General features: G+C 39.2%; 1 protein-coding gene across 4 annotated transcripts in view; it reads left to right on the top strand.

Moving 5' to 3' along the window:
• The window catches only part of BORCS5 (BLOC-1 related complex subunit 5), a 96,917-nt gene that overhangs the window by 60,104 nt on the left and 18,395 nt on the right, over positions 1 to 18,418 (top strand). For 3 of the 4 annotated variants that reach the window (XM_027035582.2, XM_015061709.3, XM_053225843.1), the window contains exon 3: positions 11,402 to 11,559. In XM_027035582.2, coding sequence (XP_026891383.1) covers positions 11,402 to 11,559 — 158 coding nt within the window. Of the gene's footprint in view, positions 1 to 11,401; positions 11,560 to 14,075; positions 14,244 to 18,418 lie in introns of all 4 variants that reach the window. The other variant, XM_053225842.1, reaches the window with a different exon arrangement.

Below are 18,418 nucleotides of genomic sequence, written 5' to 3' on the forward strand. Positions count from 1 at the left end.
TTAACCATAGAGAACATTTATGAAACTATACAAAAAATAACTTCAAGATGATATATGGTTCACTCTCTATTACTAAGGGTTTAGGTTATTATTAGAGTTGGTAAGAATTAAAACACAGGTGTAACTGTAGAGGCCCTCAGAGGCCAGGTAATGCGAATGAAGGAAGTTGGCTGGTCAGATAGCAGTAGGAAGTGGTGGAATTGAGACAGTAGGAGGGTATGCACCTCACTGAAAGCGTCTGCACTTAAAAAAACCCTGAAATTCAGAAACGTGAAATTTAAAAAAACATGCATTCAGAAGAAACACAGTCCAAAAGGCTGGCAGTTTGCGGTCTCCTACAAATGACAAAATTTACCATCTCTAAATTTACCCAGCTTTCTGTTCTCCCTCCTCTTTTGATCAGAAGATAATAGGGGTGGTTCAGTCATCAAAATGAGGGAAGCAGGTTCCTGACACTTGAGAGTGATGGGAAATATTTGCTTACTGCCTCTAGAATTGGCCTATGTTGCCACAGCTTTGTAGCTTCAGGAGTAGAAAAAGTGGCCTGTCGTCGTTTTGGTCATCGTCATCGTCGTCGTTGTTTCCTCCTCCTCTTCTCTTCTCTTCTCCTCCTCCCCCCCCCCCCCTACTTTCTATGATCCTTCTATGATCTGGAGCAAGATTTGTGGTAGATTTTCAGAGATGGCTGTGAGTCAAAAAAAAAAAAAAAGCACATTCTGATAATAGACCCATCTACCTGGGCTTGGCTTTTAGATGATTAGGGGGAGGGTACAATTGTAATTTATAAGGATGATTTAAAGTATAATTTCTTTGACTTTGAAGTTGGCTGCAACTTAAACAACTCCAGTATGCCTTCTAGACTTGGCAGCCTTCTTAAAATTTCTTTTCTCATTTTTTTTTTTTTTTTTAAAGAGAAAGAGTAAAGGTTTTGTTTTGTGAGCCAGAGTTGGGTTGTGGGTCCTCTGCTTCTGCCCTTCAGCCCTCTGGAAGCTTGGGCTGGCCCTGACGTTCCCCAGTCTTTAATACAAGCTCCCAGTAGTCTCCTCAAGTACTGGAAATCTTCCTCATTCACTTTCAAAGAGCAGATTCAGACTGAGACCAGGCCTCACTCTTAAGTATATGTGGAGAACAGAGTAGTGACCCTGAAAAGGCTTTTTCTCCCGAAAGTCTTCTTCAGCTCACTCTTTGCTTGGAATTCCAGTGGTAGAATGTATCCTCCTAGCCTAATTTGAGAACCTTTTATGTACTAGGTGCTGTATGGCAGACATAAGAGGTAAATAGATAAGTAAAATATCTTCCCCCATCTCAAAGTTTGTTATGAGGCTTTTATTTTTTTTAATTTTTTTAAAGTTTGTTTATTTTTGAGACAGAGAAAGACAGAGCATGAACGGGGGAGGGTCAGAGAGAGAGGAAGACAGAGAATCTGAAGCAGGCTCCAGGCTCTGAGCAGTCAGCACAGAGCCCGACGCGGGGCTTGAACTCACGGACCGCGAGATCATGACCTGAGCCGAAGTCGGATGCTTAACCGACTGAGCCACCCAGGCGCCCCTGTTATGAGGCTTTTAATTTAATTGCCGTGGAGAAGATTATGTTTTAAGGTATATTCAGCCATGTCAACCTTGGTGAGAATGAAAGATATGGAACCGGTTTGGGCTTATATAATTGGGGATACTTGGGGCAAGGGATGAGGGGAGGACTGCCCAAGGAGATATTACTTATAGATGAGAAAGACCTTGGCAACTTTTTGTTAAAATAAGTTGATTTACTTAAAAGTTTTTGGAACAAAATACATTCATCTGGTTAAAAAAAAAAAAGTTAAAATATCCTGTGAAAGTCTTCCCTCCTACCCTTGCTCTCCATTTGTCTGACTCTTGTCATTCCAGAGTTTATGTAAAATATAAGCAATTATGAATGTATATTTTTATTTACTTGCATACCACCCATTTCTTACACAACGGTGGCATAGTCTAAACACCATCCTATATACCTTTCTTTTATTACTTAATATCTTTTTTTTTTTAAGCACACTTGTTAAAAAAAAGCATTTAATGCACTTTCCTCCATGTAGCTTTGAGCTACCAGGACACTGCACTGCCCTCCTCTAAATCTTCTCCTCCGCTCTTCTGCTGAAGAATTTGACCTTCACAATGACAGGCTGCTTTGAGAGCCTTCCCTTCCCCAGAACTTTGTAGTGGCCCGATCGCACCACCTCAGTGATAGGAGCGACTCCAGGCTTGGTTTTGGCAGCATTTAGCCATGTCTGCTCGCTGACCAAGGTCCACAGTTTATCAAGGTTGACAGTTGGGCAGCTCTTGTTCCTAAGTCGTAATACTTCATACTAATGTTCCCAGAGTAACCTGAGTGATGTTTGTTTATCCCAGCCTCCTGGGTGTTTCCCCTGCTTGCCTGCCCATGCAGCCGTGGCTGTGGCTCATATGGCCCGGAACTTTCCAGGTCTTCCTGTCTGCATACCATGTTGGCAGCCTAGGTGAAAGAGTTATTACTTAATATCTTATGGAGATTTTTCTCTGTGAATACATATAGAGCTCCTTTATTGGTTTCTCTGGTCATATAATATTTATGGATGTACCTTGGTTTAATTAACAAGTTCCCTGTTGATGGGCATTGAGGTGTTTGCTCATCTTTTACTATGACAGTCACTGCTGCAACGAATAATCTTATATATTTATACCTTACACAACATTTAGCCTATGTGCTAATTTATGTGTAAATTCCTAGTAGTGAAATTGCCGCATCAAAGGCTCTATGGATTTGTGATTTTGATATCCATGCCAAATTGCCCCCTGTGGGGGTGTTAATGACTTACACACTAATCAGCAATGCCTATTTTCTTCATAGTTCCACCTACGGAGTTTTTATCATACTTTTGGATTTTTACCAATGTGATAGGTGAAAAATGGGCTTGCAGTGAAGTTTTAATTTTTTTTATGATGAATAAGGTTGTACATCTTTTCTTGTAGCTGAGGCATTGAGGTTTCCTTTTCTGTGAACTGCCTATTCATATCCTTTGTCCATCTTTCTTTTGCTGATTCCTTACTTGCCAATTTCTAGGAGCTCTTTACATAATAGGAAGTTTGCTTTTTCTGATATGAGTTGCAGATATTTTTCCCAGGGTTTTTTTTTGTTTAACTTAGGGTGTTTTTTGTCCATGAGGAATCTTTGATTTTTATATTGTTGAATTTATCAGTGTTTCCTTATGGCCTTTGCGTTATCCTGGCCACTATTGAAAGCACAAAATCTTTCATTCCTCTTTCCATGGCACCTCCTCTCTGTTTCTAATTCTTGGATTGACAGCAGAAAGCTTTCGGTAACCTTCTTCCTCAGGTCTGTTCCTGGGACTGTATCTTTGTCAGTTTTAGGGTAGTCCTTGATAATTTTGTGAGAAGATTTTAGTGGTCTGAAAAATCCCCATCTTATTAATTTCAGGCACTCTAGAAAACTGGCATTTTCTTATGAAACTAAACAAGTGATTGTCACATGGCCCAGCCATGGCAGTCAGTCTCAGGGCATTTGTCCCAGAGAAATGAAAATTGGCTTATACACAAACCTGTGCACAACTGTTCATAGCAGCTCTGTTTTTAACCGCCCCCAAACTGGAAACTACTCAAATGTCCTTCAATGGATGGAAGGTTGAACAAACTCTGGTACATACATACCATGGAATACTACCGAGAAATGAGAAGGAGCAAACTATTGATAGATTCAACAACGTAGATGATTCTCGAATGTATTATATTGGGTGAAAAAAGCCAATCCCCAAAGGTTACATGTGTTGTATGATCCCATGGTTTGTGGGTTCGAGCCCTGTGTTGAACTCTGTACTGACACCTCAGAGCCTAGAGCCTGCTTTGGGTTCTGTGTCTCCCTCTCTCTCTGCCCCTCCCCCTCTCATGCTTTGTGTCTGTCTCTCAAAAATAAACAAACATTAAAAAAAAAATTTTTTTAATGGTGAACAGATGGGTGGTTGTCAGGGGTTAAGGATGGGGAGGGGTATGAGAGAGGTGGATGTGGTTATAAAAAGCAGCACAAGAAATCTTTGTGGTGATGGAACAGCTCAGGAGCTGACTGTGGTGGTGGATTCATGAATGTACACGTGTGAAAAAAATTGTATAGAGCTAAATATAGTAGACACCCTTATCCGTGGGGGGATGTGTTCCATGACCCCCAGTGGATGCCTGAAACTGAATGGTACTGAACCTTATATATATTAGGTTTTTTCTAAATGTACACACCTGTCGTAAAGCTTAATTTAGAAATTAGGCACAGCAAGAGATTAATAATAACAACTGATAATAAAATAGAACAGTTTTAACAATGAACTATAATAAAAGTTATGTGGATGTACGCTCTCTCTGGCTTAAAACGCCTATTGTTCTGTCCTCACCCTTCTTGTGATGACGTAAGATGATAAAATGCCTGTGCAATGAGATGAAGTGAGGCAAATGATGTAGGCATTGTTGTATCCTGTTAGGCTACCATTGACCTTTTGGCAATATGTCAGAAGGAGAATCATCGTGTGGTTCACCGCTGCTGTACACAGACGTGCACGTACATGAATGCTCACACACACACACACTCGAGTGCAAGTAAAATGGGGACATCTGCATAAGATCACTGGATTGTATCGCCGTCAGTCTCGCTTGTGATGTTGTATTATAGGTTTGCCAGATGTTACCTTTGGGGGAAGTTGAGTAAAGGGATACACGAGATCCTATACACAGGATCTCAATAAAACTTTCAATTAAAGAATAAATCCCTATTTTTGCAAATAGTGGCTTCATCAGAAGCTACCGTGTGGAGGCAGGTTTAGCTGGAGTAACTGGTGCTTTCCTCTGTTAGGATCCGCAGTGGAACTGCCGAGGGACCTAAGTGCTGGCAGTGGAATATGGGGGAACAGAGTGGTGCCTCATGTTCAACCCTGCCCTTACCTTAGCTCTTTCAGGTGAGATGAAGATCTGAGAACACTGACTGGCATTTCTGAGGATTCTCTGTGATAGCCCAACTGGGTAGCCCATCATACAGCCTGCTGAGGTAGGAGAAGTGGGGGAGGAGAAGACTGGTTTAAGTTCTAGTACTGGAGAAATCAGTGAAAGTTTGACGTTGGTGGTTGGGGACAAGAATGGGGAGGGGTTCCTAAGATGAGCTTTGATGTGGGTGGGCTTAAACTGATTATGCTCAGCATATGCCCCATTGTCATAGTGATTTTGGTGTACCTTATGCTATATCATTGGCTCTGATATGAGACAGTGTGGCCCTAGCTTAGTGGTTCTCAGAGTGTGGTAGGGCGATCCCTGGGATCCATGGGACCCTTCTAGGGATTCTCTGAGGTCAAAACTATTTTCACAATAATACTTAGGCGTTTGCAGGGCGCCTGGGTGGCTCAGTCAGTTGGGCTTCCAACTCTTGGTTTTGGCTCAGGTCGTGATCTCATAGTTTGTGAGTTTGAGCTCCACGTCCGGCTCTGTGCTGCCAACGCAGAGCTTGCTTGAGATTCTCTCTCCCTGCCCCTCCCCTGCTTATGCTCTCTCTCTCTCTCAAAATATGTAAATAAAAAAAAATACTTAGACACTTGCTAGCTACACTCATTCTCTTACAAATGTACAATGGAGTTTTTCAGAAGCTACCTACCTATTATAAAAGCAACATATTAAATGCAGAAGCAGATATGAGAATCCATATGTTTTCTGTTAAGCCAGACATTGAAAAGACTTATAAAATTTAAACCAGTGCCACTCTTCTCACTTTTTTGTTTTGGAAAATATCGTTACTTCTTTTAAAATATGTTGTCCAGGGGCGCCTGGGTGGCTCAGTCGGTTAAGCGTCCGACTTCGGCTCAGGTCACGATCTCATAGTCTGTGAGTTCGAGCCCCGCGTCGGGCTCTGGGCTGATGGCTCAGAGCCTGGAGCCTGCTTCCGATTCTGTGTCTCCCTCTCTCTCTGTCCCTCCCCCATTCATGCTCTGTCTCTCTGTCTCAAAAATAAATAAAAACGTTAAAAAAAATTAAAATATGTTGTTCATGTTAGCATGTAATGAGGCTAATATTGTTTTAAGATAATTTAATAACTATTTAAGAATTTTCTCAGTTTTAATTTTTAATAGGTGACTACTGGTGTTAACTACAGAAAGCTCTTTGGGGTCCTCAATAATTTTTCAAAGGGTAAAGGAATCCTAACACCGAGAAGTTTGTGAACTTTTGGCTTGGCAGAGTACTTGACCAAAAGTTGGTATGTTTGAGTTCTAGTCAATAGTTTGATGTGTGACTACGGACAACTCATTTAGCCTCTTTAATTGATTTTTTTTCTTACATAAGTGTTAGTAATTATCTTCCTCTACATACTGCACCTTAAAGAAAAGTAAGTTAAGTTTATATGAAAGGCTTTGAAAATAAGCGTCCTATGCACATGTCGGGAATTTAATAGTTACACAACAAAACTGATGTTGGAAAAAAACATAACAGAAGTTTCTAGTGTGTTCACTGACATTCTATTCACTTTTTAAATTTCTTCATTTTTGCATCTCCTCCTGATGGGTTCCTTTACATATTATTTCTGTTTCTCAGTTTTTCAAACAGCCATTTAAAAATGTTATTATTAAAGTATAGTTGGCATACAATGTTCTATTAGTTTCAAATGTACAACAGAGTGATTCCATAACTCTGTACATTGCTCAAAGCTCGCCACAAGAAGTGTAGTCACATCTATCACCATACAACGTTATTACAGTATTATCGATTCTATTCCCTATGCTCTACTTTTGATCCCCATGACTTATTTATTTTATAACTGGAAATTTGTACCTCTTAATGCCCTTTACCTATTTCACCTATTCCCCCGCTCACCTCCCCTCTGGCAACCACCGGTTTGTTCTCTGTACTTAAGAGTCTGTTTTGTTTTTTAGATTCCACATAAGTGAAATCATATGTTGTCTTTCTCTGTATGAATTATTTCACTTAGCATAATACCCTGTAGGTCCATCCATGTTGTCACGAATGGCAAGATTTCATTCTTTCTTTTTTTATGACTGATACTCCTCTGTGTGTGTGTGTGTGTGTGTGTGTGTGTGTGTGTGTGTGTGTCTGTCTGTCTGTCTGTCTGTCTTCTGAATCTATACATCTTCTTTATCCCTTCGTCTATCGATGGACATTTGGATTGTTTCCATAATTTGGCTACTGTAAATGATGCTGCAATAACCATAGGGGTACATATATCTTTTCAAATTAGTGTTTTCATTTTTTGAGGTAAATTTTCAGAAGCAAAATTCCTGGATAATATGGTATTTCTATTTTTAATTTTTTAAGGAACCTCCATTTTACACAGTTTATACAATGGTTGCACCTATTTACAGTCCCACCACTGTGCACTTGGGTTCCCTTTTCTCCAGTCCTTGCCAACACTTGTTGTTCCTTGTCTTTTTAATGCTCGTCATTTTGATTGGTTTTTGATTTGCATTTCTCTGAGAGAGATTAGTGATGTTGAGCACCATTAGCCATCTGTGCGTGTGTCTTTGAAAAAATGTCTATTCAGGTCCTCTGCCCGTTTTTTAATCAGATTGATTGGATTTGTGTGTATGTGTGTGTGTTAAATCATCTAAGTTCTTTTTTTTTAATGTTTATTTTTGAGAGAGAGAGAGAGAGAGAGAGAGAGACAGGCAGACAGACGGAGTGTGAGTGGGGAAGGGGCAGAGAGAGAGGGAGACACAGAACCCAAAGCAGGCTCCAGGCTCTGAGCTATCAGCACAGAGCCCAATGTGGGGCTAGAACCCCTGAACCGTGAGATCATGACCTGAGCTGAAGTTGGATGTTTAACCAACTGAGCCACCCAGGCACCCCAAAACATCTAAGTTCTTTATGTATCTTGTATATTAGCCCCTTGTCAGATACATCATTTGCAAATATCTTCTCACTAGGTTGCCTTTTTGTTTTGTTGATGGTTTTTGTTTTGTTTTCGTTTTTTGCTGCGCAGAAGCTTTTTACTTTGGTGTAGTCTCAACAGTTTATTTTTGCTTTTGTTTCTCATATCTGAGGAGACTTATCCATAAATATGTTGTAAGGCTGATGTCCAAGAGAGATAACAGTTTTTTCTTTTGGGAGTTTTGTGGTTTCATGTTGCACATTTAGGTCTTTAATTCATTTTGAGTTTACTTTTGTGTATGGTGTTAAAACAGTGGTCTAGTTTCATCCTTTTGCGTGTAGCTGTACAGTTTTCCCAGCACCATTTCTTGAAAAGACTGTCTTTTCCCCATAGTGTATTCTTGGCTCCTTTGTTGTAGATTAATTGACCATATAAGTTTGGGTTTATTTCTGGGTTCTCTATCCTGTTCCATTTGTGCCAGTACCACACCATTTTGATTACTGTTGCTTTGTAGTATATCTTGAAATGTGGACTTGTGATTTGTTCTTTCTCAAGATTGCTTTGGCTATTCCAGATCCTTTGTGGTTCCATACAGATTTTAGGATTATTTGTTCTAGTTTTATGAAAAATGCTATTGGTATTTTGATAGGGACTGCACCCAATCTGTGGATTGATTTGGAAAGTATGGACATTTTAACAATACTAATTTTTTTCCAATCCATGCACATGGTATGTCTTTTCATTTGTATCATCTTAGTTTATTTCAGCAATGTCTTATAGTTTTCAGAGTTTAGGTCTTTCACCTCCTTGGTTACATTTATTTCTAGGTATTTTATTCTTTTCATTCTTTTAAATGATATTTATTTATTTATTTATTTTTTAATTTTTTGGTTAAATGGGATTTTTAAAATTTCTCTTCCTGCTACTTCATTGTTAGTGTATAGAAGTGCAACAAAAAATTTTTTTAAGTTTATTTATTTTGAGAGAGAGCATGAGCCGTGGAGGGACAAAAGAGAGTGAGAGCAAGAGAGAGAATCCCAACCAGGCTTCCTACTGTCAGCACAGAGCCCAGTGTGGGGCCTCAAACCCATGAAACCATGAGATTATGACTGGAACCAAAACCAAGAGTCAGCTGCTCAATCTACTGAGCCACCCAGGCACCCCAAGAAGTACAACAGATTTCTGTATATTAACTTTATATCCTGCACCTCTAGGGTTTTCTATATGTAGCACCATGTCATCTGCAAATAATGATAGTTTTACTTCTTTCTTACCAATTTGTGCGCTTTTATTTCTTTTCCTTGTCTGATTGCTGAAGCTAGGACTTCTAGTACTATGTTGAATAAAAGTGGTGAGAGTGGATATTCTTTTCTTGTTTCTGATCTTAGAGGAAAAGCTTTTAGTTTTTCACCATTGAGTATGATGTGACTTGTGAGTGTTTCATACTTGACTGTGTTGAGATATGTTCCCTGTAAACCACTTTGTTGAGAGTTTTTATCATGAACAGATGTTGTATTTTGCTGCTTTTTCTGCATCTATTGAGATGATCATATGGTATCTATCTTCCCTTTTGTTAATATGATGTACCACATTGGTTGATTTGTGAATACTGAACCACGCTTGCATCTGTGGAATAATTCCCACTTGATCGTGGTGAATGATCTTTAATGTATTGTTGAATTCAGTTTGGTAATATTTTGTTGAGGATTTTTGCATCTGTGTTCATTGGTAATATTGGCCTGTGGTTTTCTTTCTTTGTAGTGTCTCTGGTTTTAGTAATGGCAGTGCTGGCCTCAAAGAATGAATTTGGAAGTTTTCCTTCCTCTTCTATTTTTTTGAAATAGTTTGAGAAGAATAGTAGGTATTAACTCTTTTTAAAATGTTTGGTAGAATTCACCTGTGAAGCCATCTGGCCTTCAATTTTTGTTTGAAAGGAGTTGTTGTTGTTGTTGTTGTTGTTGTTGTTTACTGACTCAGTTGTATAACCAATAATTGGTTTCTTCAGATTTTCTATTCTTATTCAATATTAGAAGATTGTATGTTTCTAGGAATTTATCCATTTCTTCTAGGTTGTCCAATTTGTTGGCATGTTTTCATAGTAGTCTCTTATAATTCTTTATATTTCTGTGATGTCAGTTATTATTTTTCCTCCTTCATTTCTGATTTTATTTGAGTCTTCTTTCTTTTTTTTTCTTGATGAGTCTGGCCAAAGGTTTATCAGTTTTGTTCGCCTTTTCAAAGAACCAGATCTTGGTTTTATTCATCTTTTCTCTTGTTTTTTTTAGTCTCTATTTTATTTATTTCCATCTAATCTTTATTATTTGCTTCCTTTTTACTAACTTTGGGCTTTGTTTGTTCTTCTTTTTCTAGTTCCTTTAGGTGTAAGGTTAGATTGTTTATTTAGATTTTTCTTGTTTTTTGAAGAAGGTCTATATCACTATAAATTTCCCTGTTAGAACTACTGTTGCTGTGTCCCAAAGATTTTGGACCATTTCATTTTCATTTGTCTCCATGTATTTTTTTTATTTCTTCTTTGATTTATTTATTCACTCATTGGTGGTTTAGTGGCATGTTGTTTAGCCTCCATGTGTTTGTGTTTCTTCCAGTTCTTTTCATGTAATTGATTTCTAGTTTCATACCATTGTAATTAGAAAAGATACTTGATATGATTTCAGTCTTCTTAAATTTATTAAGATTTGTTTTGTGGCCTAACGTGTAATCTGTCCTGGAGAATGTTTCATATACACTTGAAAAGAATGTGTATCCTGCCATCTTTGGATAGAATGTTCTAAATGTATCAGTTAGGTCCATCTGATCTAATGTATCATTCACAGCCATTGTTTCCCTATTGATTTTCTGTCTGAATGATTTATCCATTGATGTAAGTGTGATGTTAAAGTCCGCTACTCTTCAGTTTCTTTCTTTATGTCTGTTAATATTTGTTTCATATATTTAGGTGCTCCTGTGTTGGATACATCAATATTTATAATTATTATATCCTCTTATTGGATTGATCCCTTTATCACCATGTAATGCTCTTCTTTGTGTCTTGCTGCAGTCTTTGTTTTGAAGTCAGACAGTCATTTTAATTATTAAAAGAAATTGAGTAAATACACTTTCCAAGGTTTTCGTTCAAGAAGGGATTTATATTCCTGATACCTTGAAATAGTGTCACAGGGTCAGGAACTGTATTCTGGAGAAACCACTTACTAGTCACTGTGACTTTAGGAAAGTTAACTTCTCTGTGTCTTGAGCTTCTTATCTATGAAATAGGACTAATAATTCCTTACTTTCTAGGGCAATTATGGGTATGAAAAATGATGTATAGGAAGCACTTTGCCGAGTGATTGGTGTGTAACAGATGCTCCATAAATGACAGTTGCTATGTTTGTTTTTAGTATATAGGAAAAGATGTAAGATTAAATCTTAGTCTCCTATCCTGTCTTCAGTGAATTTATTGTTATTTATAAAACAAATTTGTTGACAATAATTTCTATTTTATTTGATTTAAATTTTTTCTACTTTGAAGGACTATTGAGTGGCCAGACTTCCCCAACAAATACCAAACTGGAGAAATTGGATTCTCAGCAGGTGTTACAGCTCTGCCTTCGATATCAGGACCACCTTCATCAGTGTGCAGAGGCCGTTGCCTTTGATCAGAATGCTTTGGTTAAACGAATCAAAGAGGTAACGTACTGTGGGAAAATAACATCACCAGCTCGCGATTCTCATTTCCTCTGACTACCAGGTCCTTTTCTACTGAGCAGTAGAGCCAATGATCCAAGCTTTATGGGAAGTAGCCATTTTCTTAGTCTTTTTTTTTTTTTTTTACATTTTATTTTATTTTATTTTATTTTATTTATTTATTTATTTATTTATTTATTTATTTATGAGAGGGGGGGGGTGAAAGTCAGCAAGGGGCAGAGAGAGAGAATCCCAGGAGAGGCAGAGGGAGAGAGAGAAGTGGGACTCACCTCAAGCAGGGCTCGTGTTCACCCAAAGCAGGGCTTAAGCGCACCCAAAGTGGGACTCGAACTCACAAACCATGAGATATGACCTGAGCCAAAGTCAGATGCTTAACCCCTCAGGCACCCATCTTAGTCTTGACATTTGTCCTCTGTCTTTCCTAGCAGTAAAATGTGTTGGTGAAAAGGAGTAGTCTATGCAGCTGGACTAATCTGGAATTTGAATCCTGATTCACCACTTATTTGCTTGGATAAGTTACTTAACTCGTTCTGGTTTCGGTTTTCTCATCTGAAAAATGGGGTAATAGTAACAATGGGGGGACAGTAACACTGTCCCAAGTGTTGAGTGATGATTAAATTGCTTAGTAAGTGTTAGCTATTGTTAGTGTGTGTAAAGTCCTGATATACTAATCTGCTGTAGCTAACATTATATCTTTGAATGGACTTTCGCTGTTTCCTATATAATTTACATTTTGTTTTCCAACAGGGTATCAGTTGTTTGAGAGCAGGAGCCTTGATATCTCTTTCAATTATTTTTTCACTGTATTAGCATGTGAAAAGCTAGGTGATTTTTATTGGCTGAATGGAAACAGTTATGCCTACTTAATGCACAAGGTTTTTGTGAGGGAAAGAGCAAGAAAACTCATGTGAAAGTACTTAGAAACCTAAAGTGCATGGTACAAATGTTTAGTAATTATTAATAATAGTAGGTACTTCTGTGAAGCACTTAAATATATCATTGGCTGGGCTGCTGCATGGCACAGCTCTGTGAGCACTAAGGCATAGTACATACACTTTCCAAAGTTTTCAGTAAAGGAGGGATTGAGATTCCTAATACCACAAAGTAGTATCATATAAAGAAAAGGGCAGGAGCTCTGTCCTGGAGAAACCACTTATGTTAATGGCACCTCCTGGAGTTGTTTAAATAGTCCTGGTCATTGGCTCAGGCATGAAAAGAAGATGGACATGAGGAAACACACAAGTAAAGGGTTGAGAATCGTTGCAAATTCATTAACAATTAGTAATAGATGTAGTACATCCTTGAGATTACACAGTAGTCACTAATTATATTGATAGATTTAAATTTGCCAATGCCTCCAATGCTTTACTACTTACCTTTCATAAAAAGTATACATATATGCTTCTCTCGTGGATTAAGTACTTTCATTAAGACAATTCCAAATTGTCATTTCATATTTGCATATTGGTTGGCATTGTTGTAGTTTTTCAAATATTATAAGCTTATTTTACTGTAGTATGATCTACAGAGATTTCAATCTCAAACGTGATTATGTATTAGACTCTCTTGAGTTTTTTGTTTGTTTGTTTTAATACTGAGTTCTCTCCTGCCAGTAGGTCTAGGATGTGGTCTGTGAATCATTACTTTAATACACTTACCAAATGACACTGAATACATTCTCCATTATGTGAGATTTGGGAATCACTGGTCTCACGCATGATTTTCCAAAATAAATTCTACCAAACTAGTTCCATGTGAAGAAGGTCAACCTTCTTGCATATTCCATCACCACCCTTGGAAAGTCATGATGCATATGATTTTATTAAAAGCTCTTAGGAATTGGGGCACCTGGCTGGCTCAGTCGGAGGAGTGTGCGACTCTTGATCTTGGGGTTGTGAGTTTGAGCCCCACATTAGGTATAGAGAGAGATGACTTAAAAATAAAATCTTAAGGGGCACCTGAGTGGCTCAGTCAGTTAAGTGTCTGACTTCGTCTCAGGTCACGATCTCACGGTTCATGAGTCTAAGCCCCACATCGGGCTCTCTGCTGTCAGTACAGAGCCCACTTTGGATCTTCTGTTCCCCTCTCTCTCTGTCCCTCCCCAGCTTGCACTCTCTGTCTTAAAATAAATATATAAATATAAAAATTTTTAAATAAAATCTTGAGGGGCACCTGGGTGGCTTAGTCGGTTAAACGTCTGACTTTAATTCATGTCATGATCTCAGGGCCAGTGAGTTTGGGCCCTGCATTGGGCTCTGTGCTGACAGCTTGGAGCCCAGAGCCTGCTTCAAATTCTGTGTCTCCCTCTCTCTCTCCCCCTTCTCCACTCATGCTCTCTCTCTCTCTCTCTCTCTCTCTCTCTCTCTCTCTCAAAAATAAATCAACATTAAAAAAATAAAATCTTCTAAAAAATAAATTTCTTAGGAATCTTATAGTAAAGAAAGCCAGTGCTTTTCAAACTTACTTTTTTTTATGTTGATTTATTTTTGAGAGAGAAGGACACAGAGCACAAGCATAGGAGGGGCAGAGAGAGAAGACGACATGGAATCCAAAGCAGGCTCCAGGTTCTGAGCTGTCAGCACAGAACCCAACGTGGGGCTCCAACTCACGAACCACAAGACCATGACCTGAGTCGACGTCAATGCTTAACCAACTGAGCCATTCAGGTGCCCCTTTTCAAACTTATTTGACCTCAGAACCTTTATCTTAGGTAACATCATATAGAAGTAGTGTTTTTAGAACATTCTTTGGGAAATGCTTTTGCAGACACCTTACCATTTTTGACTTCTGTGCTAGAAATTAACCATGGTGTTAACTCTTAGAAGATTTTAGAACCATTATTTTGTAATGCTTCTCATTTTCTTATTGGAAGGTCCTTTAATCCATTTCTGTTGTTTTATTTTTTTTTAATTTTTTTTTAATGTTCATTTATTTTTGAGACAGAGAGAGACAGAGCATGAGAGGGTCAGAGAGAGGGAGACACAGAATCCGAAGCAGGCTCCAGGCTCTGAGCTGTCAGCACAGAGCCTGATGCTGAGCTCAAACTCAGGAACCATGAGAGATCATGACCTGAGCTGAAGTCAAACGCCCAACCCACTGAGCCACCCAGGCGCCCTCTACAGGCATCAATTTGTGAAAGCTCCTCGCTCCATATCCCCACTCACACTCCCTGCCACCTCTCCAGTTGATCTGTTTGGCAGTAAATCTCAGGCATTTAATTTCATTCACAAATATTTAAGTATGTATCTTTAAAGGTAAAGGACCCTTTTGAAAACTTTCCAAAATTTGAATTAATTTTAGATTTAGACAAAAGTCACAAAAGTAATTTGGGGAGGTCCTGTATATCCCTCACACAGCTTCCTCTAAAGTGAGCATTTTACAGAACCTTAGTACAATGATCAAAATGAGGAAATTAACATCAGTACCACCCTATTAACTAAACAGAGACCTTACTTGAATTTTATCAGTTTTTCCACTAAGAACCCTTTTCCAGAACACAGCCGTAATGCTGTTGGCATACCTGAAATAATAATACCTTAATTTATTCAATGTAGCTGAACTGCCTTTAAGAAATAACTGATGTAAAAAAAAAAAAAAAAAGAAAGAAAGAACTGATGTATATAGGTCTCACTCTGAACCAGTTAGATAAAAATCTTTGAAGGGTGGTGAGTGGGGGAAAGGAGGAAGCTGGGCATTGGTATTTATGAAAGTGCTCTAGATGATTCTACCATGTAACCAGGGTTGAGAACCAGTGTTCTGGAGCATTCATTGAAAGCAAACTGACTTAAAAAAAAAAAACAAACAAACAAAAACTGAGTTTAAAATTGTTTGAGGAACTTTGGGATTCACTTTGAGTAGTCAGTAGTTACCCAGGTTTGTTACAGAACAGGGAACAGTACTCAGTACCGAGCAGCGGTACCTCGGTAGTTCTCTGAAGGTGAAGGTGAGCACTGCTTTAGGGTTTTCATTGGTGACTTGGCATCTTTGTTGGTAAATGCCAACAAAGTCCTAGAACATACACATCCAGCTGTGCTCACTTCTAACCTCAGGGTTGAAATTAGTCACTTCCAAATGAATAAAGCAGAGGATGTAGTTTTGATATAACACCAAGTCTCTAATATTATTCCAGATGTTTCCTGGAAATTTGGTTGCAAGTGTGAGGAAGTAACATAATGCTGTATGTGTTGAAAAGTAAGGAACTTAATAACCTTGGAGAATATGTATTAGTGGAAGTGTAGAACCTGGATCAACCAAAGACTCATAAAGTTACAGCGCCTGCACTTACTTAAGTTTGGATCAAAGGGAAACACAGCTATAACTGTTTTCTGATTCTGATAAAAGAAAATCAAGGAGTTAGCTAAGCTTCCCTGTTCCTAACTTTGGATGATGCTCTTGAGTGACAAGTTTGTGTTTCACAGATTCATGTGCATGAGAGAGGAGTAGAAGATAGGGGTAGTCTTCCTTCATGAGAGCCTGGGTAACACACACTGACTGCTGGTTTCCTTAGTGGCTACTGGGTGACCCCTCCGACAACCAGCATTGCTGAGCAACTATTGCAGACCTACTTAGTGTGAGGTTTTGTAGGGGTTACAAAAAAGTGGACACAGTGCCTGCCTGCTGAGAGCTTAGTCGAAGCGAGGGAACAAAGATACACAGGACAGTAATGTGAAAGATGAGGCACTGTTGATGGAGAGTGCTCAGTTGTGGTCCTAGGTGAAGTTCTGGAAGAATTAAAGGTCAGGATATCCTGGAGCCAGTGAGATTTAAGCTAGCTCTTCAAGGGAATCCAAAGGTTTGGGGAATGAATGGAGAGAAGTCGGGGAGCATTGCTGGCTACAGGAACAGCTTGGCAGTCTTAGAAGAAAATTAACTTTGGGGCTTCTGGGGACAGTGAAGAAATTAAACTTGTTCAGATCTCTTCTCTGCATTAAAAACCATAGAACATTGGGGATCAGAGGACCTTAAAGACCTTCTGGTCCAGCACCCTCATTATTCTGATTCAGAAATTGAAGCCTAGTAGAGAGGGTAAGCAATTTATTTATCCAGGGTCACAGAGTGAGATAGTGGCCAAAATAATGGAGTTGAAAGTGAATAGAGATCAAAAGAGGGCTTGGTGTTTGTTTTGGTTTGGTTTGGTTTTGCAGGTGGTATCCTTGAACATGTTTACAGGTTGATGGGGAAGAGACAGAAGAGAAGAGATTAATGGGGAAGGGTAGAAAGGGTCTTAGAGCAGGGTCCCCAAGGCAGCAAGAGAGGGTGGGATTTACAGACCTGGGGCATCTGTTTTGAGAGAACAGGGAGAACTTGGACAAGTTTATAAAAAGAAGGATACTTGGCATAGATCAGCCACACCCGAGGAGCCTATATGTTCTCCCTGAAGAAGAGGGGAGGTTATTCATTGAAAGTGACCAATGAGCAGTAGTACAGTTGTGGATGCTGGGAGTCATGGAGGGCTCAGCTGAGGTGGGATAACGTGTACCTTCTATTTGTGGGTGCTTCCGCATAACGGTTCTGAGTGCAGACTCGAGAGCGTTGTTGCCTGGGTTCAAATCCTGACACTGTTTCTGACTATCTGTGTGACCTTGAACAAGTAATTCTTTGGAGCCTCAGTTTCTTCCTCTGTTAAATGGAGTAAGGATAGAATCTACCTCAGATAGGTTTTGGTGAGGGTTGAATGAATTACTCTCCATGAGGTACCTGGGACCATGTCTGCCATATGGTAAACACTATAGTGATAGCTCTTATTATTGTTTTTAATATAAATCATGACTAGAGAGAAAAGCCTAACCCTAATGCCATGAATTGGCCTAATGTAGTTTCTTGAGACCAATGGCAGCCTAAATATTGGCTCATTTTAAGGTTTACTCCCAACAGCCCAAGTAGGAACAAGATCTTCGTAGAGGCAAGACATAATTTTTAGCGCACTCTGGTTTCCCTCAAGCTCTGCACGATTTCTGTCAGGCTACAGATGTGGGATATGTGTGATTTTTGTAATTAATTGTTCACCCTGCTTTGTGACTGACAAACTGGTGCTTGGGAACCTGGACCGTGAGAAATGTGAAACTGGATGGCAGCAAATGATTAGTCCTTGACTCCTAGGCTACAGATATATCACTTTTGTCATTTCAGTGATTTTTCTGCGATAGCTCGTTATTTCTACTTGAGGTTCCAGTTGGCAGGCAGACACTTGCAGTTTTAGGTCACATCAGCCATTGAAATTTGGGTTAACTGAAAAGTGCAAGGAACATACATCTTCCTAACGTGGGTGCTTTCCCCAGGGATAGGGGATTTAAGAGAGGAGGGCAGGTGGCAAATTCACAGTCCCAGGAAGACCCAGTTGAGACATTTGGAGCAGCTCTTGTCACTGACCTGGATCATGTTTCTGCCTCACTGTAGTTGCTGTCAGTGGGTAAGTATGTTCATAGATTGGAACGCTCTGTTAACTAAGATAAAACCACTGGCTTTATTTTGTTGCAGTTACTGTGTGCTGGCTTGAAGACCTTGAGACCAAATGCATAGTATGATTCTGGTAGTCGGCGTTTTTCATTCTTAGATGTGTCGATAAGCATGCTGTTTTAGCGTAAACCAATATGAAGCATTGAATGGAGTTTCAGATGAACAGATAAGAAAGAGTTTTAGTTCTGAGAGAGCCATGTGGTTACATGGGATTATAAATAGACCCCAGAGTTTCTCTAATGCAGCCCTTTCATTGCACAAATAAAGAAAACGAAGTCCTTGAGTTCTTGTGGGACTTGCCCAAGAGTTTTCTTCTAGTTAAAATGGCTAAGATATGATAGATCATCAGCCCTCTTTTCCACTTTACCATACTACTTCTATTCTA

This window comes from Acinonyx jubatus, chromosome B4, assembly GCF_027475565.1.
Source record: "Acinonyx jubatus isolate Ajub_Pintada_27869175 chromosome B4, VMU_Ajub_asm_v1.0, whole genome shotgun sequence".
Lineage (NCBI taxonomy): Eukaryota > Metazoa > Chordata > Mammalia > Carnivora > Felidae > Acinonyx > Acinonyx jubatus.